Genomic DNA, 21719 nt, shown 5'->3' on the forward strand with positions numbered 1-21719 from the left:
TTTTGCAAGTATTTTTTTTTTAAACTGCTTCTCTTCTTTTCTTGGCAGGGTAAGCAATAGCATTATGCTCTTACTGGAAATTTTAGTCAATGAAATGTATGTGACTTTAATTGGAATGCTGGGAAGTACTGCTGAGTTGAATCATTTAGTTAATGCAATGAGCTGAGAGGTTTTGAGCATTTATGTGCAGAGGGTCAGTTTCAGTAAATTGAATATATATGGGTAACTTTAATATTTTTCCCAGGTAACTTCCATGAAGTATTCATTTTAAGGTCCATAAATATCTGTGAAGCATCTCCCCTGAAACAGACACAGAAATGAGAGAGACCACTTTTGCTCTCAAGAAGTTCACGGTCCAGTGAGTTCTTTTCTCTTTCATTCATTCCCATGGCCTCAACCCTCACTTTGGTGGATGCTGCCAAAGCTACATCTCTGGCTTTGACTTCTCCCCTGGGAGCCACAGCAGCATGCCCAGTTTTCTACTGGTCACTACTCCATGGATGCTCTGATGACATCTTAAACTCCTTATTACATCTGAAATTAGTTCATTATCACCTTTTCCACCCAAACTCATTCTCTTCCCCATGTCTCTTTTCTCAATGGCTCTACTTTTTCCCAGTCACTCAAGTTCTAATCTTTGGGGGTTCTAACCAAACCCCTGACATGACAGAGCTACTTTCCCCTTACTAAGCATCCACCTCCTTTTATTCTGGCCACTTGTCCTTTGAAGTCACTGCCTGTGAACAGTGCCCATCCTCAGAGTGACTGGGTGTATGAATCCATGCAAGAGAGCAGTGGCTCAGCGGGACACCTATATTTGTGGGAAGATTGCAGAAGGATCTTGTTTTCCTTATCTACTAATAACCTTGTCTCACTTAACTTGCTCTTTGCTTTTCAGACTTATCTATCTCTCTTCCCATCTCAGCCTGGACTGGGTCCTTTCCCTTCTCTTTGTCCTCCTAAATGCTCTTGCATAATTGACTACTTCCCTATTCCCACTTCCTTTTCTGATTCAGTATTTGCAGAGACAGGCAGCTCTTGGAAGAGGTTCTCCCCCTCAAGCACTGCCACTTCCAATTTGGCATAGCCTGTAGTTCTCCCATCCTCTAACACTGTCCGTGTAGGTGGCCCCCGGATTGTGGCCTGCCCCAATCAATGACATGATATCAACACAAGCATGTTTTGAGACTCCAAAAGTAGGTTTTGCATTTTTTCCCATTTCCAAAAGTTCATGAACTGGTTTTAATGTGGGATAATAGGGGCTTCCCAGGTGGCACTAGTGGTAAAGAATTTGCCTGTCAGTGCAGGAGACATAAGAGATGTGGGTTCAATCCCTGGATGGGGAAGATGCCTTGGAGGAGGGTATGCAACCCACTCCAGTATTCTTGCCTAGAGAATCCCATGGACAGAGGAGCCTGGTGGGCTACAGTCCATAGGGTCGCAGAGTTGGACATGACTGAAGCAACTTAGCATGCGTAGCACTCCTGGGATAATAACGTCAGATGATGATTTATAGCATACTGGAGAGAAGCTATGGTTTTTGCACTGGGGGAAATGTGAGAGGTAAAATGTAATTTTGGGGAAATATGGATGAATCTCAAAAGCATGCTGGTCAAAAGAAGCTGGGGGAAAAAGGGTACTGGATAGTTGTATTTATGTGAAGCTCTCGATTGAGGAGAGTGCTGACAGAAGGCAGAACGGTGGTTGTTCTGATGTGGGGGTGGAGAGTGACTGGGGCAGAGCGCAGGGGATTTTCTGGAGAGATGGATGTGTTCTCTGTCTTGACAGAGATATGGGTTACATGGGCAAAAGCATTTGTCAAAACTTATTGATTGGTACTTTTCACTGTAGATAAATCTTAATTTCATGAAAGATACAAAAAATTAAGGGGAAAAATACAGAGTAAAATGCATAGTAGTATCCTACTAGTGATTAGAGATAAATAGATATATAATGTAGGTATAAAGAAAGCAATGTAACAGAGAAAAGACACGCCCTTGCATTTGTGGCAAGGAAAAAGTGTGGTCAGGTTTGCTCTGGAAGTAGTGCTGTTGGCATCATACACTCAGTAGTCTGGGGATAATGGCTGTTTTTGTGGTGGTTCATAACAGAAATTCCATAATTAAAATCCAATTCTGCAAACAAGAAAGTATGAATTTGGTATGTGAAACCTTCCGATGCTTCTAAAAGTCTTCCGCCCCATTGCCTTCCTCTAGTACCTGAAATCGATTACAATTGTTTGTTTTAAGTTTGGTGAGTAGGAGGGTTTACATCATAGGCTTGTAATAACTAATACATGGATCCCAGACTGGTAACCATAGGCTGCCACAAGCCTGTGAACATGTGCTATTATTTTTTCTCTTTTTTGGCAGTGTCAGGGATATACAGATAGTTTTTTTTTTTTCTTAATTACTTGCAAATGTTTGAAATTGGGGGAGTTCACATAAAAATCTGAACACCTGGCAATCCTTGGTTGGCATTCTAAAACAGCAGCAATTGCCTGGATCTGAGTGGTGGCTCCTTTTTTAGGTAGATGACATACTTTACACACAAGTATTGTTACAAGTATCTTGTTACAAGTATCACAAGTATAATATCTCAGGACCAACCTACTGCCTCAATTGTTGTTTTAATGTCTATTTTCAGTCCTGTATTTGAATGTGTAGCCTTTGAATTAACGTGTGTAGAACCCCTCCTAAGTATTAGAGACTACTACAGGCTTTAGCAGATACACAAGGGAAATACTATTATTATATCCATTTTACACACAAGGCAACCAGGGTTTAAATAAGTGACGAACTTACCTGAGGTTGCCCAGCAGAAGTAGCAGAGCCAGGATCTGAGTGATGTTTTCTTATTCCAGAGACCATGCATTTACCCATCACGTTGTTCTCCTTTGTTTATTTTTAGCTCTGGTTTCATCCATTATTTAGTACCTACCTCTGGCTGAGTTCTTGTAGGTTTCCTTATGATTTGTTTTCATAGCGTAACCCCTGGTCTCCAAACTCTCTTGATTCTGCATCCTTAGCAGTGAAAAAAACTTACCTATTTATGTTTATTATTTAATAATAAATAATACTATTTTGATCTATGTTAATATTATGTATAGTCTAAAGCATATATATATTCTAAAACATTAAAGAGTAAGATGTTATGTATATATTTATATAGAGAGAATTTTCTTTCTATACCACAATAAATTATCTCTTAGGTATTGTATACCCTGTTTTGACAAGTGCATGAAATGATGCCTGGACCATGATTCTGCCTGAAGGCATCTTTCATGTCAAAGACTCCCAATTTTGTATCCAATAAATTGTCCCTTCTAAGGGTGCAGTAGATAGGCACCACATCAGTCCACATCATGGAAAGAACAAAATTCTCCTTTGTTAGAAAAATACTTGCCTGATCATAGCCACTGTGCTGTAAAATCTTTTACAGCCCTGAACTTCAAAGTAGCCAATGGCATCTTTCATTGCTCTTACGGTCTCAGACTGGCCTTTGAGCAACATGGGTTCTTTTTAGATCTCTAGTGGCGACTGTGAGTTTAATCTCAAGAAGTGGAATTCCACTTCCGGGTCCCAGTTTGTCAGTCTGAGCTGGAGGGGCTCCTTGGAGAGCTTGCCATCCTTGGACCTCACAGGACTACTGCCGTGATGAACAAAACTGTGGTTAAAAAAGACTTGGAGAAAAGCAAGAGCTGAGAGAGGCAGTGCAAGAATGAGTCAGGGTGAAGCACATTTGTGGTATGTTCTAGGAGTTTTCTTAGAGTTCTGACACTAGAGAATGGCAGTGAGCAGGGTTTGGCAGATAGGTCTTGTGCTAGCCGTGTTACTTCTCTGAAAAAAGCTGTTTATATGTGGATGGATAGGTTCTACCTTCTAAGACCCTACCTGTGTTCCCTGAACTTCTTTCCATCAACTTGTATGACTTGAATAAAGCTTTTCTCTGGAGCATTCTATCTGGATTGTTCTTATCTGTCTCATTATAATCTCCTTCTTTTTTTTTTTTTAAATTTTGATCTTTGTATTTTGTATTGGGGTATATCTGATTAACAATGTAGTGATAGTTTTAGGTTAATAGTGAAAGGACTCAGCCACACATATAGATGTATTCATTGTCCTCTAAACCCTGCTCCCATCCTGGCTGCCACATAACATGGAGCAGAGTTCCATGTGCTATACAGTAGGACCTTGTTGGTGATGCATTTTAAATATAGCAGCGGATACATGTCCACCCCCAGCTCCCTAACTGTCCCTTCCCTCCAGCAGCCATAAGTTGGTTTCAGATCGAACATCCTATTCTCCAGAATCCCAAAGCACCAGGCTGACTCAATCTTTCCTTCTCAGGCACTTTCATAACCTCAGAGCATGGCATTGAGTGCATGACGAGGGAACAGACTTGACACACACGCCCTGTGGACTCCCTAGAGGGAAAGCCTTTTTGTGTGTGTTATTGTTGGAATGTAACAGAAATGCATAAAGTTGTCCATGTAAACTCTGAACCATAAATCACTTCTCTTTCTGAAACATATTCTTTTAAGACAGAAAATTAAAAGGTACTGCTAACCACATTTCAAATCTCTAAACCAAACCCCTCCTCCAGCTTTTATTTCACTAACTGTATTGGCTCAGGCAGATTTCCTGGAGAATGGAATGGCAATCCACTCCAGTATTTTTACCTGGAGAATCCCATGGACAGCGGAGCCTGGTGGGCTCCACAGCCCGTGGGGTCTCAAAGAATCAGACACTACTGAGCAACTAAAATAATTTTCATTTTTTCACGTACACTGGGGTGGATTTACCAAGTTGCAGGGTAGTTAGGCATATACATGCCCACATCGCCTGCTAATTTACATGCTCTCTGAAGGCCCCTGTGGTGTTCATCATTAAGGCAGCTAACACCTGGCGTGTCCTATTGGAGGCATTCAGTACATGTTTGTGGAATGAAGATAGCTGCCTTAAACAAAGGAGGCAGAAAAGCTTGACATTGCTTTGTACCAGCAGGTCTCCTGTTATATTCCTTATGTGTCTGTCTTATGTCTGTCTTGTGACCATGAACTCCAGGGAGTTCCTCTTGGAAGTCAAAGTTGAAGTCCAGAGGTGAATGATCTTTAGAAAAAATGTGGTGAGCAAGAGGCACTGATTGCAACGTAGTCAGGAAATAGACTGTTCGGGTGGAATAGATTGACATTTTCTAGTAACTTGATAGTGAACATGAGGTTTGCCAGAGTGAGTCGGAGCTACTCTGTGTCGGGATGGATGAATTATGAATACTTCAAACCATGTCACCGGCTCACTCCCCTCTGCAGCTTTCCTCCTGGGAGGGCCCTGGCGGGGATGCAGAACAGGCAGGCACCGCACACCTGCTCCAGGGCCAGCGCCTCCGTCAGTGGGGCCGCGGAGAAGTGCTGACACTGAGGTTTCTCGGTCCTGTGCTCAGCTATTTATCCCACCGGCAAGGACAGCCTGTCTCCTAATGACCAACCACTGGGACAGCTTCTTGTGGCCACAGCTGGTCTGAGGCATGTGCCTGTGGCCTAGTGCGTCCCAGTCCAGTGGCACTTAGGTAAGCTCTGACCAGCAGGAAAATAACCATATCCTGCAGCCTCACATGCAGAAACAGGAGTTCTCAGACCACTAAAGTGCTTACTAATGACCACGGTGTGCTTTATCCTAGATGTCTGCCTTCCATCCAAGTATGGTACACTCATATGTCACAGTGATTTCTTATCAGGAATTGTCCAGTTCTATTTATAGGATCCCAAGCAGCTAGTGGGACTAGTGGTAAGAACCTGTCTGCCAATGCAGGAGATGTAAGAGACGCAGGTTCAGTCCCTGGGTTTGATCCCCTGGAGAAAGAAATGGCGACCCACTCCAGTATTCTTGCCTGGAAAATCCCATGGACAGAGGAGCCTGGCAGGCTACAGTCCATGGGGTCACAAAGAGTCGGACACTCCCGACTAAGCATGTATGGAGCAGTTAGTGTGTGTAGAGTCCTATGTGAAGGAAAGAGGAGGACAGAGGCAAAACTCCTGTCCTCCAGAAGCTTAGCAGCTAACAGGAATAATAAGACAGTCTACAGGTAATTGTATTATAGAGCAGGGTATAAAAAATGCCACGGTAGAGCTGCTTTTGAAGCAAAGACAGGAAGAAATTCTAGCTGGTGGGAATTTGGGAAACCTTGATGGAGAAGGTAGCAGTTGAGCTGCATTTTTAAGCACAGGTGGATTTTCAGAAAGATCAGGTGGGAGAAGGTTGAGGTATGTCGGGAAAAGAGAAGAAGAGAAATTATTAAAGGTTGGGGAGTATGGGGTGTATTCAGGGCAGGAGAAGTTTTGGCAGTTGAAGGAGACCCCAGTCTGGTGGGCTGTGACCTGTGGTCACTAACGTAGTGCTCTGGTTCTATGAAACAGATTCGTGCGGCAGCCATATGGACTTTGAGCTCCAGGGAGGCGTGTGACCCTTCCCAAGCCGATCCCCGTCTGTGCTGCTTCCGTGACGGCATTCCAAGCCTGCCTCTCATGGCTGTTTGGAAATCTTGTCTATGGAGCGTGTTGTCAGAGGGTAATCTGAGACACTTGCTGTCTGTTAAACTAATTATGCTTCAGTCCACAGAGTGCCTTGGTGCTCTCAATCCTGAATGCTCAGCAGATTTGATGTAGTATCTGAATTATTAATGGAGACGATATGGAAGAGGGGGCTTGGCTGCGTGTTCCGTTTTGAGCAGGTCTTGGACGGGTGGCATTACAGGAAGAGAGGCCGCTGCTTGCAGAGTGATGGACGAAGCAGGTCTTCCAGAGGAGCCCTACCCAGACAGGAGTCTGTGCCAGTATGCTCAGAAAATCACGGCCTGCTTTGGAGGGATGGGTAAGACCCCTTAGGCATGGGGCTTTGTGGAGGAGATGCACAGGGTCGACGTTGCAGGCCAACAGGAGAACTAGACTTGCTGGTTGCAGGGAACAGGTGTAGCTATTGGAGCGAGAGACCCTCCAGTGGGTCGAGACATCACTGTCTAGAAGTTCGATGGTGCCCCTTCTCCTGAGTACTCCTGCTTAAAACATTGCTGTTTGTCTGCCTACTCTGTTCTGCTCAGCAGCAAAGACCATCCTGAAGACTGCGAGCTTCTGCAGGTGTTTTAAGTGGACTTGTTGAGCTCTTGTGTTTGCTCACTTCTGATTAAAACAAAACCCCAAACTGAAAAGCAAGTGACCTCCTTGTCACTGATGAAACCACAGGCTGTAATTCATGGTAAAACTAAATCCCATAAAAATCAGCATTTAAAAAATTGGCACTTTTAAAATTTTTATTGGAGTAGAGTTGCTTTACAATGTTGTGTTAATTGCTGCTGAATCAGCTACATGTTTACATATAAACTCTCTGCTTTAGATTTCCTTCCCAATGCTTTGTGGTGACCTAAGAATTAGCATTTTGAAGGTGATAATTTTCTCTCTTAAAATTTTTTTTTCTTATCAAAAAGCAGATAAATCTTAGCAGATGATTTAAAGATGGAGGAGAGACATTTGTCTGGAAAAATATAAAGACTTAAATCATTACATGGAATAAAGTCAGAATTCATTTGCAGAGAATTGCTGCAGGGATTGACCTGTGACTGGTGAATTAAGAGGAATGGTTAAGGCATCTGTCCTCTAAGCACTGTGTAACCCCCAAAGTGCTTGGCTTTGAGGTTGGGGTTCATCTCATTATTGAGGTTCTACAGTGTATAAAGGCAGAATGCCCAGGGTCTCTCAGGGCTGGGTTGAAGCTCTTGGTTAATTCTGCCACTGACAGTTTCTTTTCATTGCTTATCATAGAAAGAAAGGCTTGTTTAGATGCAGTGGAACTGTTGCTAGCAGTGAGGGGAATGCCTGTCTGATAAGATATGCAGGCCACCCAAACAAAGTATGCATTCGTAGTTAATATTAGCTTCGCAGTGTAGTGCCTTGTGATACCTTCTTTTATAGCCACATGAACTGTCCCAGAAACCACTCCACTCCTTTGTAAATGCCATGACTGTAATTTGACATGAACTGTGGCAAGAGGCTGATGTTGGTACAGCAATGGAAGACATAGGTCCACTGGTGCTTCTTTAAGGATCTTCTCTATATTATGTTTTCTTGGCTGTCAGGTGGGTTGCAATGAAAAAAATATTTTTAATATTGGAGGTGTGGCCTCTGCTGGGTGTTTACAATGAGCTACATGGAAGAGGTTAAGCTAAGAACTCTAGGCACTGGACAAAGTAGAATGTAGCTCCTGGGTGCCCACTGTCATTGCTGGCCCCAACCCCCAAGCAGCCAGCATCTGAATTCTTCTCTCTCCACCACCTGAAAAATAAGTCAGCACCTCACATTTACATGTAATCAGACTGTCTTTAAGAGCAAACAAACCTCTGGTATTCTCATCAGCCTTCTTTATGATTCATCCTGATCTAAAATTCATTAAGTAGATAAAACTTCTTATATATAATCCTTTTATTGAAGAAGAATTTAATTTTTTCCCCCTTGTATAGTCTGTCAGAACATAGCCGCTTTTTAACTACATATATGGATCTATAAATTTGTCCAAAAATTTAGGAGTGGCCTGACTAGATTCTGCTGGTACAACAGCTAAGCATTGAGATGAAGTCAGTGCTACAGAATTCGTCTTAGTGGGCAATGCTTGACAAATTTAGGGACCAAGAAGGCAGGACAGCTTTGTTATAAAATAGTTATGCTTTTGCCATCGAGAGATGCTGGATTAAAAATAATAATAATAATAATCTGTCTAAAGTCTATGTTTGTGAATCATTAGTGTATCCTAGAGCCTATGTTTTGAGTGACTATGTCTGGCTTCTCTATATAAGCGTGTATACATGCTTCACAAATGGACCGTGTGAACAAACATGTAAGCAGATAGATCTTCTCAGGTTCTCAGTTTGCGAAGAACAGTCCTTTAGGAAACTAACCACAGGAAGAAGGAATTAATGGTTTAGGGCCGAGGTTCTGACACTAGTATGTTTATTAGAAAAACATAAAAGAACCTAGTAAGTCTACAGGGCCTCAGGCATCTGTGTTTTAAACAGATTGGTTTAGGAACCACACTTGGGAAACATTTGATAAAATATCTTAATTGTACATCCTAAGGCTCTTTGAAATAAACAAGCAAGAAATAGAACAAATACAGCTTGTTTTGTTGTCATTTAGTCACTCAGTCGTGTCTGATTCTTTGTGACCCCATGGACTGTAATCCTCCAGGAGACCCTGTCCATGGGATTCTCCAGGCAAGAATACTGGAGGGGGTTGCCATTTCCTCCTCCAGGGGATCTTCCCTACTCAGGGATCAAACCCAGGTCTTCTGTATTGCAGGTGGATTCTTTACTGTCTGAGCCTCCAGGGAAGCCCAAGAATACTGGAATGGGTAGCCAGCCATTTCCTTCTCCAGGGGATCTTCCCAACCCAGGGATTGAATCCACATCTCCTGCATTACAGGTGGATTCTTTACCGCTGAGCCAGCAGGGAAGCACACCCAGTTTCACCTACTTTGAATACTGTTTTTAGAGGAAGACCTTGGAAGGATTTTTTTCTGGGGGCAATGTTGATATAGGTCTTAATTCTCCAAATTTGAGAAGAGAAATTTCACCATGTGACTACGGTACCAGAAACTTCCACACTTCCACCCTCTATATCTCCAGCCCAATCTGGATGCCTCTGGGGCAGTCTGTATCTCTACTCCCACTGTGCTTCCCATTGGCTTAGAATCATTCTAGCAAATTTGAATTCTCTGGTTCTTGAACTCTGTTGCCAAATCCTGCATTAAAGATTGTTATTCAGTTGCTAAGTTGTGTCCAGCTTTTTGAGATCCCATGGACTGCAGCACGCCAGGCTCCTCTATCCTCCACCATCGCCTGGAGTTTGCTGTAATTCATATCCATTGAGTTGATGATGCTATCTAACCATCTCACTTTCCGAGCGCCCCCTTCTCCTTTCCAATCTTTCCCAGCATCAGGAGCTTTTCCAGTGAGTCGGTTCTTTGCATCAGGTGGCCAAAGTATTGGAACTTCAGCTTCAGCATCAGTCTTTCCAATGAATATTCAGGGTTGATTTCCTTTAGGATTGACTGGTTTGATCTCCTTGCTGTCCAAGGAACTCTCAGAGTCTTCTCCAACACCACAACTTGAAAACATCAGTTCTTTAGCACTCAGCCTTCTTTATGGTCCAACTCTCACATCCATGCCTAACTACTGGAAAAACCATAGCTTTGAGTATATGGACCTTTGTCAGCAAAGTAATGTCTCTACTATTTATTATACTGTCTAGGTTTGTCATAGGTTTCCTTCCAAGGAGCAAGCGTCTTTTAATTTTGTGGCTGCAGTCACCATCTGCTGTGTGATTTTGGAGCCCAAGAAAATAAAATCTGTCAATGCTTCCACTTTTTCCTCATATCTTTGCCATGAAGTGATGGGTCCAGATGCCATGATCTTTTTTTTTTTTTAATGTTGAGTTTCAAGGCAGCTTTTTCACTCTCCTCAATAAAAGAAGCAAATAATTCTTTTCTCTGCTTCATCCCTCTATAGCTTTATGGAAAGACCTGATGCCGGTGATAGAAACAGTTATAGCTTAGGAGTCAGGAGACCTGACTCCATCCTGGGTGTGCTGTGTTGTCCTGGGAAAGCCAGTTAGCATCCTTAAGGCTTACCTTCTGCACCTTAAAATTAAAGGGCTGGAGAAGATCCCTGTTTTCTGAATGTCGGTCCTGATCTGGGGAATTTTGAGTAATACTGGGCCTCGCCTGCAAAGAATCTCATTTAGAGGTCTGAGCTGGTGCCCCAGTCTCTGTATTTTTCAGAAGTTCTAGAGAAAATTCTTGCGTGCAGTGATATTTGTGAACCATTGGAATAGCTTATCTTTGAAGACCCTTCCAGCTCTATAATTCTATCCTGTTTAAAGTGTGTAAGGGTTTTATTGAAAAGAAAATGCTATTAGAATATAATATCCCAACAACAGGAGGAGTGTGGTTTTATTCATGCTGACTTGTGACTCTTGTGTGGTATGGAAGGTCACATGTGCTTATTAACCCGACTGAGTGGATGTCAAGGGTAAATACTCATTATCAGGGTTTGTACCTTTGCTGCTTTGTAATCAGCAGCCTAATTGCATTTTGCTGCTGCTCGCTTATAACTTTATTAATTCATGCAGCCACCCTCATGGTAATTCTCTCTCATCATGTGATTCTGCTAGAGATTCTGCAGTAGCAGAAAACATGTGAAACAATGTTAAGAATATTATTACCAAAAAAAACAAACAAACAAACAAACAAAAAAGGATATTATTACCACTGGATTAATGGAAGGAGGCTGAAGGATTTTCATGACACCAGGGGGAGGGGAGGAGTTTCCCTGTAGAAAATGAGAAGGATTATTTACTGTGGCCTGGAGCTAGCTTGGCTATTAGTTGCAGCTGAAGAACTTTTCCTGAGCTCTCTCCTCCATGAGAGCTGAAACACGAGAGAACTTGGAGTTATTATCCTGAATTTTTTCTGATATGTATTTTTAGATTCATATCAATAGATATACCTATTCGCAGCACTCTTACCAGATGATATTGAATATCCTAGGAATGTCTGTGGGTGAATCCTTTTTGCTATTGAAGCTATGGCCTTTCTCTTGCTCTGGATAGTAATCCGATTTTTAAATATTCATTCATGTCTCAGACTAACATAGTCTTGAGTTCCTGGTAGTCATTTTTTTTTTTTTTTAACCTGATCATCTGTGTATACAGAGCTGTACCTAAGCCCTTGAAGGTAATCACTTAAATACATCTTCCTTAATCTTCTTTGCTGGGCAGTGAGAGGAAAGAAACAATAAGGAGTCAGGAGAGTGGTGGAGAAGCACAGCTTCTTGGGAGCCTGGTATCTATTTCTCATTTCTTTGCAATCTGTGCCAAGATGCCTTGTTTCCTTGGTTTAAAGTCTCTGGGGAAATTGTGCAACTCGGGGAAAGGCAAAGCCACCTCGTCGGAGAAAACCAGCAGCAGGGGCTCGTACAAAAGGAGACTGGTTGTCGAGGATGTGAGTTTCCCTGGGAGCCCTGCCCCTGCTCACAGGCGGGCCACTATCACTCATTTGCTGTATCTACCTCCTGATGTCCGATGCACGTTTGAGCACTTGTTGAGCAATCTTGATCCTCTTGGTAAGTAAAAGAGTCCACTCTGGACACAGCTCTTTGTTTTGTGTTTGGCATAAGTAATACAGTACGGTCTAGAACCATTCTTCCATTATGTATTCTTCAAAAGGAACACTATCCTGGATATATAATTAATGGGGTGAGGGTGGGAAGAATGGAGAGTGTAACATAAGTACAGTCATGGAACTAAATTCTGAGGGTATTTTCGTCGGTGATTTTATGATCTCAGTAATAAATATGACTCTTTCCAAACTTGGTAGTTTGTTGTAGTTCAGTTACTCAGTCATGTCCGAGTCTTTGTGACCCCATGAACTGCAGCATGCCAGGCTTCCCTGTCCTTCACTAGCTCCTGGAATTTGCTCAAACTCATGTCCATTGAGTCAGCAGTACCATCCAACCATCTCATCCTCTGTCGTCCCCTTCTCCTCCTGCCCTCAATCTTTCCCAGCATCAGGGTCTTTTCCAATGACTCAGCTCTTTGTACTAATAACAGTCTATAACAGGAAGTGTGATGGAAAAGGGGGCTTCCCAGGTGGCACAGTGGTAAAGAATCCAGCTGCCAAGGTAAGAGATGTGAGAGATGTGGGTTCGATCCCTTGGGTTGGAAAGATCCCTTGGAATAGGAAATAGTAACCTGCTGCAGTATTCTTGCCTGGAGAATTCCATGGGCAGAGGAGACTGGCAGGCTACACAGTCCATCAGGTTTCAAAGAGTTGGAAAAGAAATCTCTTTATTGAGAGATGATTTTCTTTCATATAATACAGAATGAATGGAAAAGAAATAGTCAAGGCAACAGATTACTACTAGTAAAATAGGACCTAAGTGAAGTTGAGGTCTAAATTATGTTAACTGCCTTAGGTATAAAAGAAAAAGAAAGGATGCAAAATGTTGAGAGAACTTGTTGAGGCTTCTTTTCAGTGAAGCTTATTAGAAAGTGGTCGCTCATCCATTGGCCTGGGAAAGAAGTTGAGAAAGCCCAGTCTGAGGACAAGAGTTATTACACTTAAGAGTTCTCAGACTTGGAAATTATGATTTCTTTATTGAGAAGATGACACCTACCCAAGTGCTCACTCCTTGTCAAAATCATTACTAGAATTTGTATAGGAAGCAGAAGGCTATTAGACATGGTCCCTATAAACATGTCAAGATGACCTCAAAGAGCAAGAAAACAGAATATATACCTGATAATTCTTTGCTAGAGAGGATGGTAGGATTGGATTAAGGCTAGGTCAGGGAAGGGAGTTAACCAATACTAGGGTGTTCTGTTTTCAATTAATTTTTGAACAGCTTTATTGAGATATTGAGATGCTTTATTGAGCTTTATTGAGATTCTTGTTCCTTGGAAGGAAAGCTATGACAAACCTAGACAGTATATTAAAAATCAGAGGCATTGCTTTGCTGACAAAGGTATGTCTAGTCAAAGCTATGGTTTTTCCAGTAGTCATGTATGGATGTGAGAGTTGAACCATAAAGAAGACTGAGCACTGAAGAATTGATGCTTTTGAACTGTGGTGTTGGAGAAGACTCTTGAGAGTCCCTTGGACTGCAAGGAGATCAAACCAGTCCATCCTAAAGGAAATCAGTCCTGAATATTCACTGGAAGGATTGATGCTGAAGCTGAAGCTCCAATACTTGGGCCACCTGATGTGAAGAACTGACTCATTGGAAAAGACCCTGATGCTGGGAAAGATTGAAGGCAGGACGATAAAGGGACAACAGAGGATGAGATGGTTGGATGGCATCATTGACTCAATGGACATGAGTTTGAGTAAACTCCTGAAGATAGTGAAGGACAGGGAAGCCTGGCGTGCTACAGTCCATGGGGTTGCAAAGAGTCAGACACGATTGAGTGACTGAACAACAACAAATTGAGATACAGTTCATACATCATGCAATTCACCGAGAGGCTGGCTAAGAAGTCAGTGTTAAGGCAGGATAGGATACTGATCTGACAGATACTGACAGCTCTTTGACTCTCTCCCTCTTTAACAGTCTTGATTTCACTACTCCAGGCTCATCCTTTTCAGGGAAGCAAGGAGTAGGGATAGGGAAACCATGACTTCTGCCCTCAGGTCTCTTACAGGCCAATCTAGGAGAAATTGGTTCAGAGCCAGCTGACCATGCATATTGCACTAGTTTAGGGCACCTCTCTTAAATATTGGATTCCCATGCTGGTGGATACCTACAGTCCCTTTATTGAATTAGAAAGGTTAATTCATCAATTAGGGGTAAAAACAAAACATGTAGCTTTCCTCTGGAGCTAACAATTACGAATGAATTTGGTGCTTCTGTTCAGTGACTCTACTAAAAGAGATTCAAATAAAATGTTTCTGGAATGAGCTGTTGATGCTCATGAAAGAGATAAGGTCTGCCAGTAGAGAAGGCAGGAAGTCAGGAGGAGACCAGGTAACCTGTGGCTAAAGGAGAGTGTGCTGGACAATAGCTTGTCAGTAGTTTCAATCACAGGGGAACAACAGAATAAAAAGTATCAAAGAGAGCCTGGATAAAGGAAAATCTAACCTTCTCTAGGGTATTGGTATCCTATTGGGGGCAGATAAAGAAATCTGGGGAATTAGTTCAGTGTGTGGCTTTGGGATTGGACATTTCAGAATTTGAGTTTCAACTCTTCAACTTATTCAATGTGTTGTTTTTGGGAAATTAATGTCTCCAAGTGACAGTTTCCCCATCTGTAAGGTATGCAGCGGAATGTGCACTTCACATGATTGCTATGAGCAGGTCCATCCCCAGGGCATATGAGTTCCTGGGCAAATAGTTTTTGTGGAGACCCTGTTTATATAAACAATTTTAGTCACCCCCAAGTCAATGGGTCAGCAGTCCAACCCTGCTCAATCATGGTAAAGAAACACCATGCCAGCCTCAGAGAGTGATTGTTCACCAAATTCCCCTCCTGGAATTGAGCTGACTCCATAGCTCTGGTTGGCTAGAGTGCCTCTAGACATCTGGTCAACCCCCTGCACAGCATGGGAGGGACACAGAGGATCATCAGAGAGAGCTCCAAAGAGGAGGCTGGACTGCCCTGCCTGGATAGTAGTGCTGGCCCCAGCTGGTCCCAGGCACCAGGAAGAGACTTAGATACATTTTTCCTCCTATCTCTTTATATTTAAAAAACTTTTTATTTTGTATTGGGGTATGTGTGTGCATGTGCATTCAGTCATGTCCAACGCTTTGTGACCCTATGGACTGTTGCCTACTGGGCTCCTCTGTCCATGGATCTTCCCAGGCAAGAATACTGGAGTGGGTTGCTATTTCCTTCTCCAGGGAATCTTTCCAAGGGAAAGGATCAAACCCCTGTCTCTTGTGTCTCCTGCATTGGCAGGCAAGTTCTTTACCAGCCGAACCACCAAGGAAGCCCCTGTATTGGGATATAGCCTATAACAATGCAGTGATAGTTTCAGATGAACAGTAAAAGGACTAAACCATACATATACATTTATATATTGTCCCCCAAACTCCCATCCCATCCAGGTTGCCACATAACATTGAGCAGAGTTCCATGTGCTATACAGTAGGTTCTTTTTGGTTATCCATTTTAAATTTGGCAGTGCATATGTGTCTGTTCCAAACTCCCTAACTGTTCCTTTCCTCCATTTTCCCCTCAAACCCAGCAACCATAAGTTCATTCTCTAGGGACTTAGTTTTTTTAAAACATAAAGATGTTTATTGTTTATATAATAATAATTCCAGTTCCAGTGTTGGTTCTGCAGCTTCATGATGGGGAATTAGACATTTCTGAGGAAGGTATGGTTTAGGGCCAGGGCCTGTGCTTGCTTGAGTCTAAGGGCAGCATTGATTATAAGGATTAAATGAGAACATGCACATCAGAGGTGTTTGCTATAGTGACACACACAAGCTCCCACTAAATTTTAACTATAGTAAAAGTACAATAAAATCACTCTTTATTTTGAAAGCAATGGTTTCTATTGTTTGTCTTCCATGGCTGGAAACCAGTAGAAGTCCAGTTTCCAGTGGTGCTGGGGCCCAGGAGTATATACACAGCACAGGAAGTGGGGTTCCCAGGAAGCCACTATGTGAGTTTGGAGTATCCTGTTTAGGACAGGTGCTTGAAGGAAGCCCCTCCTCCTGTAGTTTTATGTGTTCCTGTGTGCAAAACCCCACAATGCTCAGGGGCGGCTCCTGACAGGACACTCAGGGATATTTGGCAGAGGCTCCTGCAGCTGCCAGAAGGACCTCAAGATGCCGCAACTTCCTGTTTTTGTCTGGTACTCCCTCCTGTTTTGAGCTGTTCGGGCTCCACCTATGTGTCTCTCTCCTTTGTCATGCTCAAAACAACCCCCGGAAGTCACTAGAGAAGGAACTGTTTTCCCCATTTCAGAACAGGAAAGGAATTGGCAAGAACCTGGATGTGTAGACACAGTGAACGTGAAAAATAGCTTCTACATGTGGATCTGGTTGTATCTCTGATCATGGCTGCCATACCATTCTAGAACCAGGGTCATTCATTGAGGGCCTGCTAGTGTCCGACATTGTGCCAAGTGCTTTATAACTTTCCCCATTTAACATTCTTAAAAACTCAACAAAGTAAGTACTACTTTCATTTTACAGATGAGGAGAGTGAGGCATATGCAGTTAAGAAACGTGCTAAAAGTCACGTAGGTACTAAGTGAAAGAGCTAGATTTGGACTCAGGTTGGCCTGACACACAGGTTCATGGTCTTAAACCATGCTCCTGTAAAGCCTCAACCTGGGAGCTTAAGGTCAGGTCGTCCATAGAAATTGCTAATCATTGGCACAGTTAAATTTTGTAAATAATGGTGCTGATGAAGTACTTTAATAACTCAGATATGAAGATACTCTTATCAAATAAAGTGACTTTTCCAGGAAATTTAGCAAGCATTTCTTTTTCCTAGTTCATTTTTCCTCACCTTCCAGTGGGAACTTAGAGTAAGTTTCTGAACCTGTGTTTTTCTCTGACCTCCTGAGCTTTTGGGTCCACTACAAATGAAAGAGGCATATTTAGGGCAATTACCTTCTCAGCAAACAAACAAGAAGAGACTAGCACCATTATCAAAAGCCCTAAGGTTATAATGAAAGGATTCAATGATTATGTTGTCAGCTGAGTCTACATCCCAAAGCAGAAAGTTCTGGACTGAATACCAGTGACCAAAACAGAATTGACCAAAACAGTCCCCTCCCTGGTAAAGCAGTTCATATCCCCTAAAATAGAAGGGGATTTTGCTCTGGATCAGGGACCTGCTATGTCCCCCCTATTATCTTCTGTACCGCTCTTAGGGATTGTCTTCATTTGGAATGGTCTGTCTCCCTAAAGGGCTTCCCTTGTGGCTCAGCTGGTAAAGAATCTGCCTGCAATGCAGAAGACCTTCGTTCTCTCCCTGAGTTGGGAAGATCCCCTGGAGAAGGGAAAGGCTACCCACTCCAGTATACTGAGATTGACCATGTAACTGAGAGAACATCATAAGCGATTAATACATTGTCGTTTCCTGTTTTGTTATATGTTCGTGGCAGGTAACTCATGTGGTTCTCTGACTTTCTTTTCATGTCCCTTTCATCCCATTTGCTGTCTTCAGTCCCGTCCCCATGGATCAGACATTGATTTCAAAGGGCCAGGGGAAGATCTCGGGCACTGTCAAAGGCTAAAAAGGGACTTTGTTGTCCACAGTTTGAGGAGTGTTCCTCCCAAAGCTCCGTGGGGCTTTTCTATTGCCTCTTCCTGGTGTTATTGAGATGCTCTTTGGGAAAAATGTTTTAAATACTTGGCAAATCTGACTCAATGGTGAAGACCCCTACCCACCCCACCTTGAATCTGAGAGAGGTGTTTGACTTCTGGCCATGAAAAATGATGTTTCCCATAAGATGTGACAAGGAGCAGTATCTGGTTCCTCCCGTCAGCCCTGCTGTCCTCGCTGCCAGCTACACGAGTGGCTGTCTGGACACGGGCAGTGACAGGAACCTGGCGTTGGCAAGGCGATGCCCTCAGTCATGGGCTCAGTCCCTCCATCACACCCGGCCACCAGGGCCTCGTCGTTTGTTGATGGGAAGTGGTTCCCTAGTCTCTTGAGGTGGGAAAGGATAATGAGTGGTTTCTTCTAAATCTTGGGTGGGCATGGAAGGAGAGATTAGGTTTTCAGCTGTTAATCTGTGGTAAATCATTAGACAGGGCTTCCCCACTGGCTCAGCAGTTAAGAGTCTGTCTGTAACGCCCGGGCTGCAGGAGTTCTGTCTGTAATGCAGGTTCCATCCCTGGGTTGGGAAGATCCCCTGGAGGGGGAAATGACAATCCACTCCAGTATTCTTGCCTGGAGGATCCCATGGACAGAGGAGCATGGCAGGCGACACAGTCCATGGGGTTGCAGAGTCGGACTTGACTGAAGCGACTTAGCATGCATGCAAAGTGTTAGACAGCCAGCATTTTTTTGTTGATTTATAGTTATCTATAACCCCTGTTAACTTCCCAAAGCTCTTGTTCCATTAGTTTAATCATATTTCCCAGAATCAGAGTTTCAAGCCCTTGATGGTCAGAGCCTGCCTTTCTACCACGTTCAACCATTACCCCACCCCCAACAACACTCACAGCAGATGTCTTTGTCACAGACGTCTCAAGGGCCAAAATTTTCACCTTGGGTCTCACTGTGTTATGTTCTGCTGCCTAGTGTAGCCTTCCTGGTTCCTCTGACTCTCAGGTGGAGTTTGCTTTAAGCTGTTCCTCCTCTGGGAAGGCTTGTCTTACCTCTTGCCTCATCCTCTCTGGGATGTACAGTATCCCAGGCGTAAACTCTGTGAGAGCTCTGTTAGAGCTGCCTGTTTATAGGCCTGTCTTATTTAGCAGACTGTGAGGTCCTCTCTGAGAGTGTGGAGGGAGCCGCATTTCTATTTTTACTCTATGATAGTACCTGGCGTGGAAAAAGACTGTTAAGTATATGAGTAAAGGAATAAATTGATGCTTGTAGAAATCAAATCACTATGTTAGAATACAGCGGGCATAAAATTATCCCCTCCCTTCAAGTAGCTGAGGCCAGAAGAAGCAGTTTGGTGCAGTGACTGCAAGTTCCGGGGCTGTGGGGTCAGGCCACCCTGCCAAGTTCAAAGTCCAGCACCGCTTGTTTTAGATGTTGTGACTTGGACGCAATACTTGATGTTTTTGAGCCTTAGTTTTATCCCTTGTCAAATGTGGATAATACTACCTACATAGCTGTAATGGTGTGAGGACTAAAATAAAATAGAAATATGAAAGAAGAGGATAAACTAGCATTAGTAGCTTCTCAAGAACTTTTTCCCTCTTTCCTCTTCTCTCCTGCTCAAAATGTGGGAGAAGCAAAATAAAGTCTTAGGTAACAAATGCAATTAGTTTTCCAAGCAAGGCAAGATAACCTGGACCTGGGGGTGGCCAGGGAAATAGAAAGTAGGATTTGAGCTGCAAAATAGACATACCCAGAGTATAAGTAGAAAGAAAATATCCCAATGAAATGAGATTAAAAAGAATAAAGATAGAAGACATTTTTCACTTTATTCACTGCCTCTCTCTGCTTGGTCTAGCCTTAATGTTTTGATGTGTTTCTTTGATTCTATTTATTTAGTTTTTAGGTCTAGGAATGTGGATGAGTAACTTATTTTCACAGGAAAATGTTCCCATCTAATTTGCTTCCTTGAGTAACTGAATATGCTGAAATGCTCCCATTAGTTTTAATTATATATACTTAAAAACTGATTTTATTTGAAGTCAGAGAATAAGAAAATCTGTTTTATTGTTTAGTATTCAGATATTTTTTCCTGGCTTAAAAATTTTTTTGATTCTTCCTAAGAGTGGCCTGCCTTCATAGAAACCCCTGATTAAGCATCATTTGATCCTAGTGAATCTGGGGTAGGACCCAGTGTTTATCATTGTAGATGCCTGTTACCTTGGTAAATCAGCCATGAATCTGGAATGACCCTTGGATGCATAATGAAGGCAGCCAAATAGGAAGGCAGCTGCATAGTCTGCTTACTGTTCTTGATGTAGCCAGGAGAGTGGTGATTTCTTTCTGTACTTCCAGAAGGTACCACACTTAACACGTTGGAGAAATCCTCTGTAGAATCAGAATTCATGGACCCTTCAAACTAATATGTCAGAACTCTAGAAGGACTATGGTATGCCTTAGAATTCTAGATGTTTCCTAAATATGGAAATAAAAGTTTGACATCAACATCTTCCTTCCGGGAGTGGGAGACTGAGGTCCAGAGAAGTGAAATGACTTTCGCCAGGTCTGTTAGATAATTAGTGGTGGAATTAAGTGAAGAACTGGCCTTCTTTCTCTCTGCTTAACACTACAAAAGAGAAGACCAATGGGTTACCAAAAATTGTCTTAGTTTAGTTTGAGATTCACCTCAGGTGAAACTTTCCTTTGAATCTTCTCAAGACGTCCCTTCTTTGGGGAGTATCACACAAATGCCCATTTATGGAAAAGTATTTACACCTTTATGCACTCTTATGCTTGGCAACCCACTCCAGTATCCTTGCCTGGGAAATCGTATGGACAGAGGAACCTGGTGGGCTACAATCCATGGGGTCACAAAGAATTGTACATGACTTAGCGACTGAACAACAACATGCTTGGTTCTATCTGTCTGTCTGTGTATCTCTCTTTGCCAAGTTCTTATTTGCAAGAAAATGGTTTTAGCGGGCTTTGTTTCTGTAGTATATAATATATTCTGTGCTTGGTGAATAAACATATTTCATACATTTAAAAATTGATGTAATTCACATGCCATAAAAATATACCATTATATCATGTACAATTCTGCGGTATTTAGTATATTCACAAAGTTGTACAAACATCACCACCATCTAATTTCATCGCCCCAAAAAATGACCCTGTAACCATTAGCAGTCACCCCTGTTACCAACGCTCTCCAGCCCTTGGGAACTCCTGGTCTATTTTCTGTCTCTCTGGATTTGCCTATTCTGGACATTTCTTATAATTGGAATTACATAGCAAGTGACCTTTTGTACTGTGGCTGCTTTCGCTTAGCATAATGTTTTCACAGTTCACTGATGTTGTAGCATGTATCACTACTTCATTCCTTTTTTGTGGATGAGCAACATTCCATTGTATGGATATACCACACTGTATTTATTCATCAGCTGATGGACATTGGGTTGTTTCTGCTCTCGGGTATTATGAATAATGCTGGTATGAACACATGTATGCAACTTTTTGTATGGACATAAGACGTATGTTTTCCCTTTTCTTAGAATACGCACGAGTGGAATTGCTGGGTCATATGTTATCGCTGTTGTTGTTGTTGTTGTTGCTTGTTGGGGCCATGTCATGTGAAACGCAGGATCTTAGTTCCCTGACCAGGGATCAAACCCGTGCAGCCTGCACTGGGAGCAGAGAGTCTTAACCACTGGACCGCCAGGGAAGTCCCTGTTAACTCTGTGTTTAACTTTTTGAGGAACTGTCAGACTGTTTTTCCCCAGTGGGAAAACACTATTTTGATTAAAATTGCCCTTAACATAATTTCAAATTAAGTCAGAATTTTCCCCCAAATATGAAATAACCAGTTTTCTCTAGTGAAAAATCT

At 42.6% G+C, this 21719-nt stretch overlaps 1 protein-coding gene across 20 annotated transcripts in view; it reads left to right on the forward strand.

Annotated features, from left to right (window-relative positions):
• ABLIM1 (actin binding LIM protein 1) overlaps positions 1-21719 on the forward strand; it is a 327992-nt gene that overhangs the window by 103729 nt on the left and 202544 nt on the right. For 17 of the 20 annotated variants that reach the window (XM_043475351.1, XM_043475352.1, XM_043475357.1 and 14 more), the window contains exon 1: positions 11889-12165. The exons of the other annotated variants lie outside the window; for them this stretch is intronic. In XM_043475351.1, the coding sequence (XP_043331286.1) occupies positions 11922-12165 (244 nt within the window). In that variant the 5' untranslated portion in view covers positions 11889-11921. Of the gene's footprint in view, positions 1-11888; positions 12166-21719 lie in introns of those variants that run through there. 20 annotated transcript variants of the gene reach the window in all.

Source organism: Cervus canadensis, chromosome 8 (genome assembly GCF_019320065.1).
Source record: "Cervus canadensis isolate Bull #8, Minnesota chromosome 8, ASM1932006v1, whole genome shotgun sequence".
In the NCBI taxonomy this organism is placed as follows: Eukaryota; Metazoa; Chordata; class Mammalia; order Artiodactyla; family Cervidae; genus Cervus; species Cervus canadensis.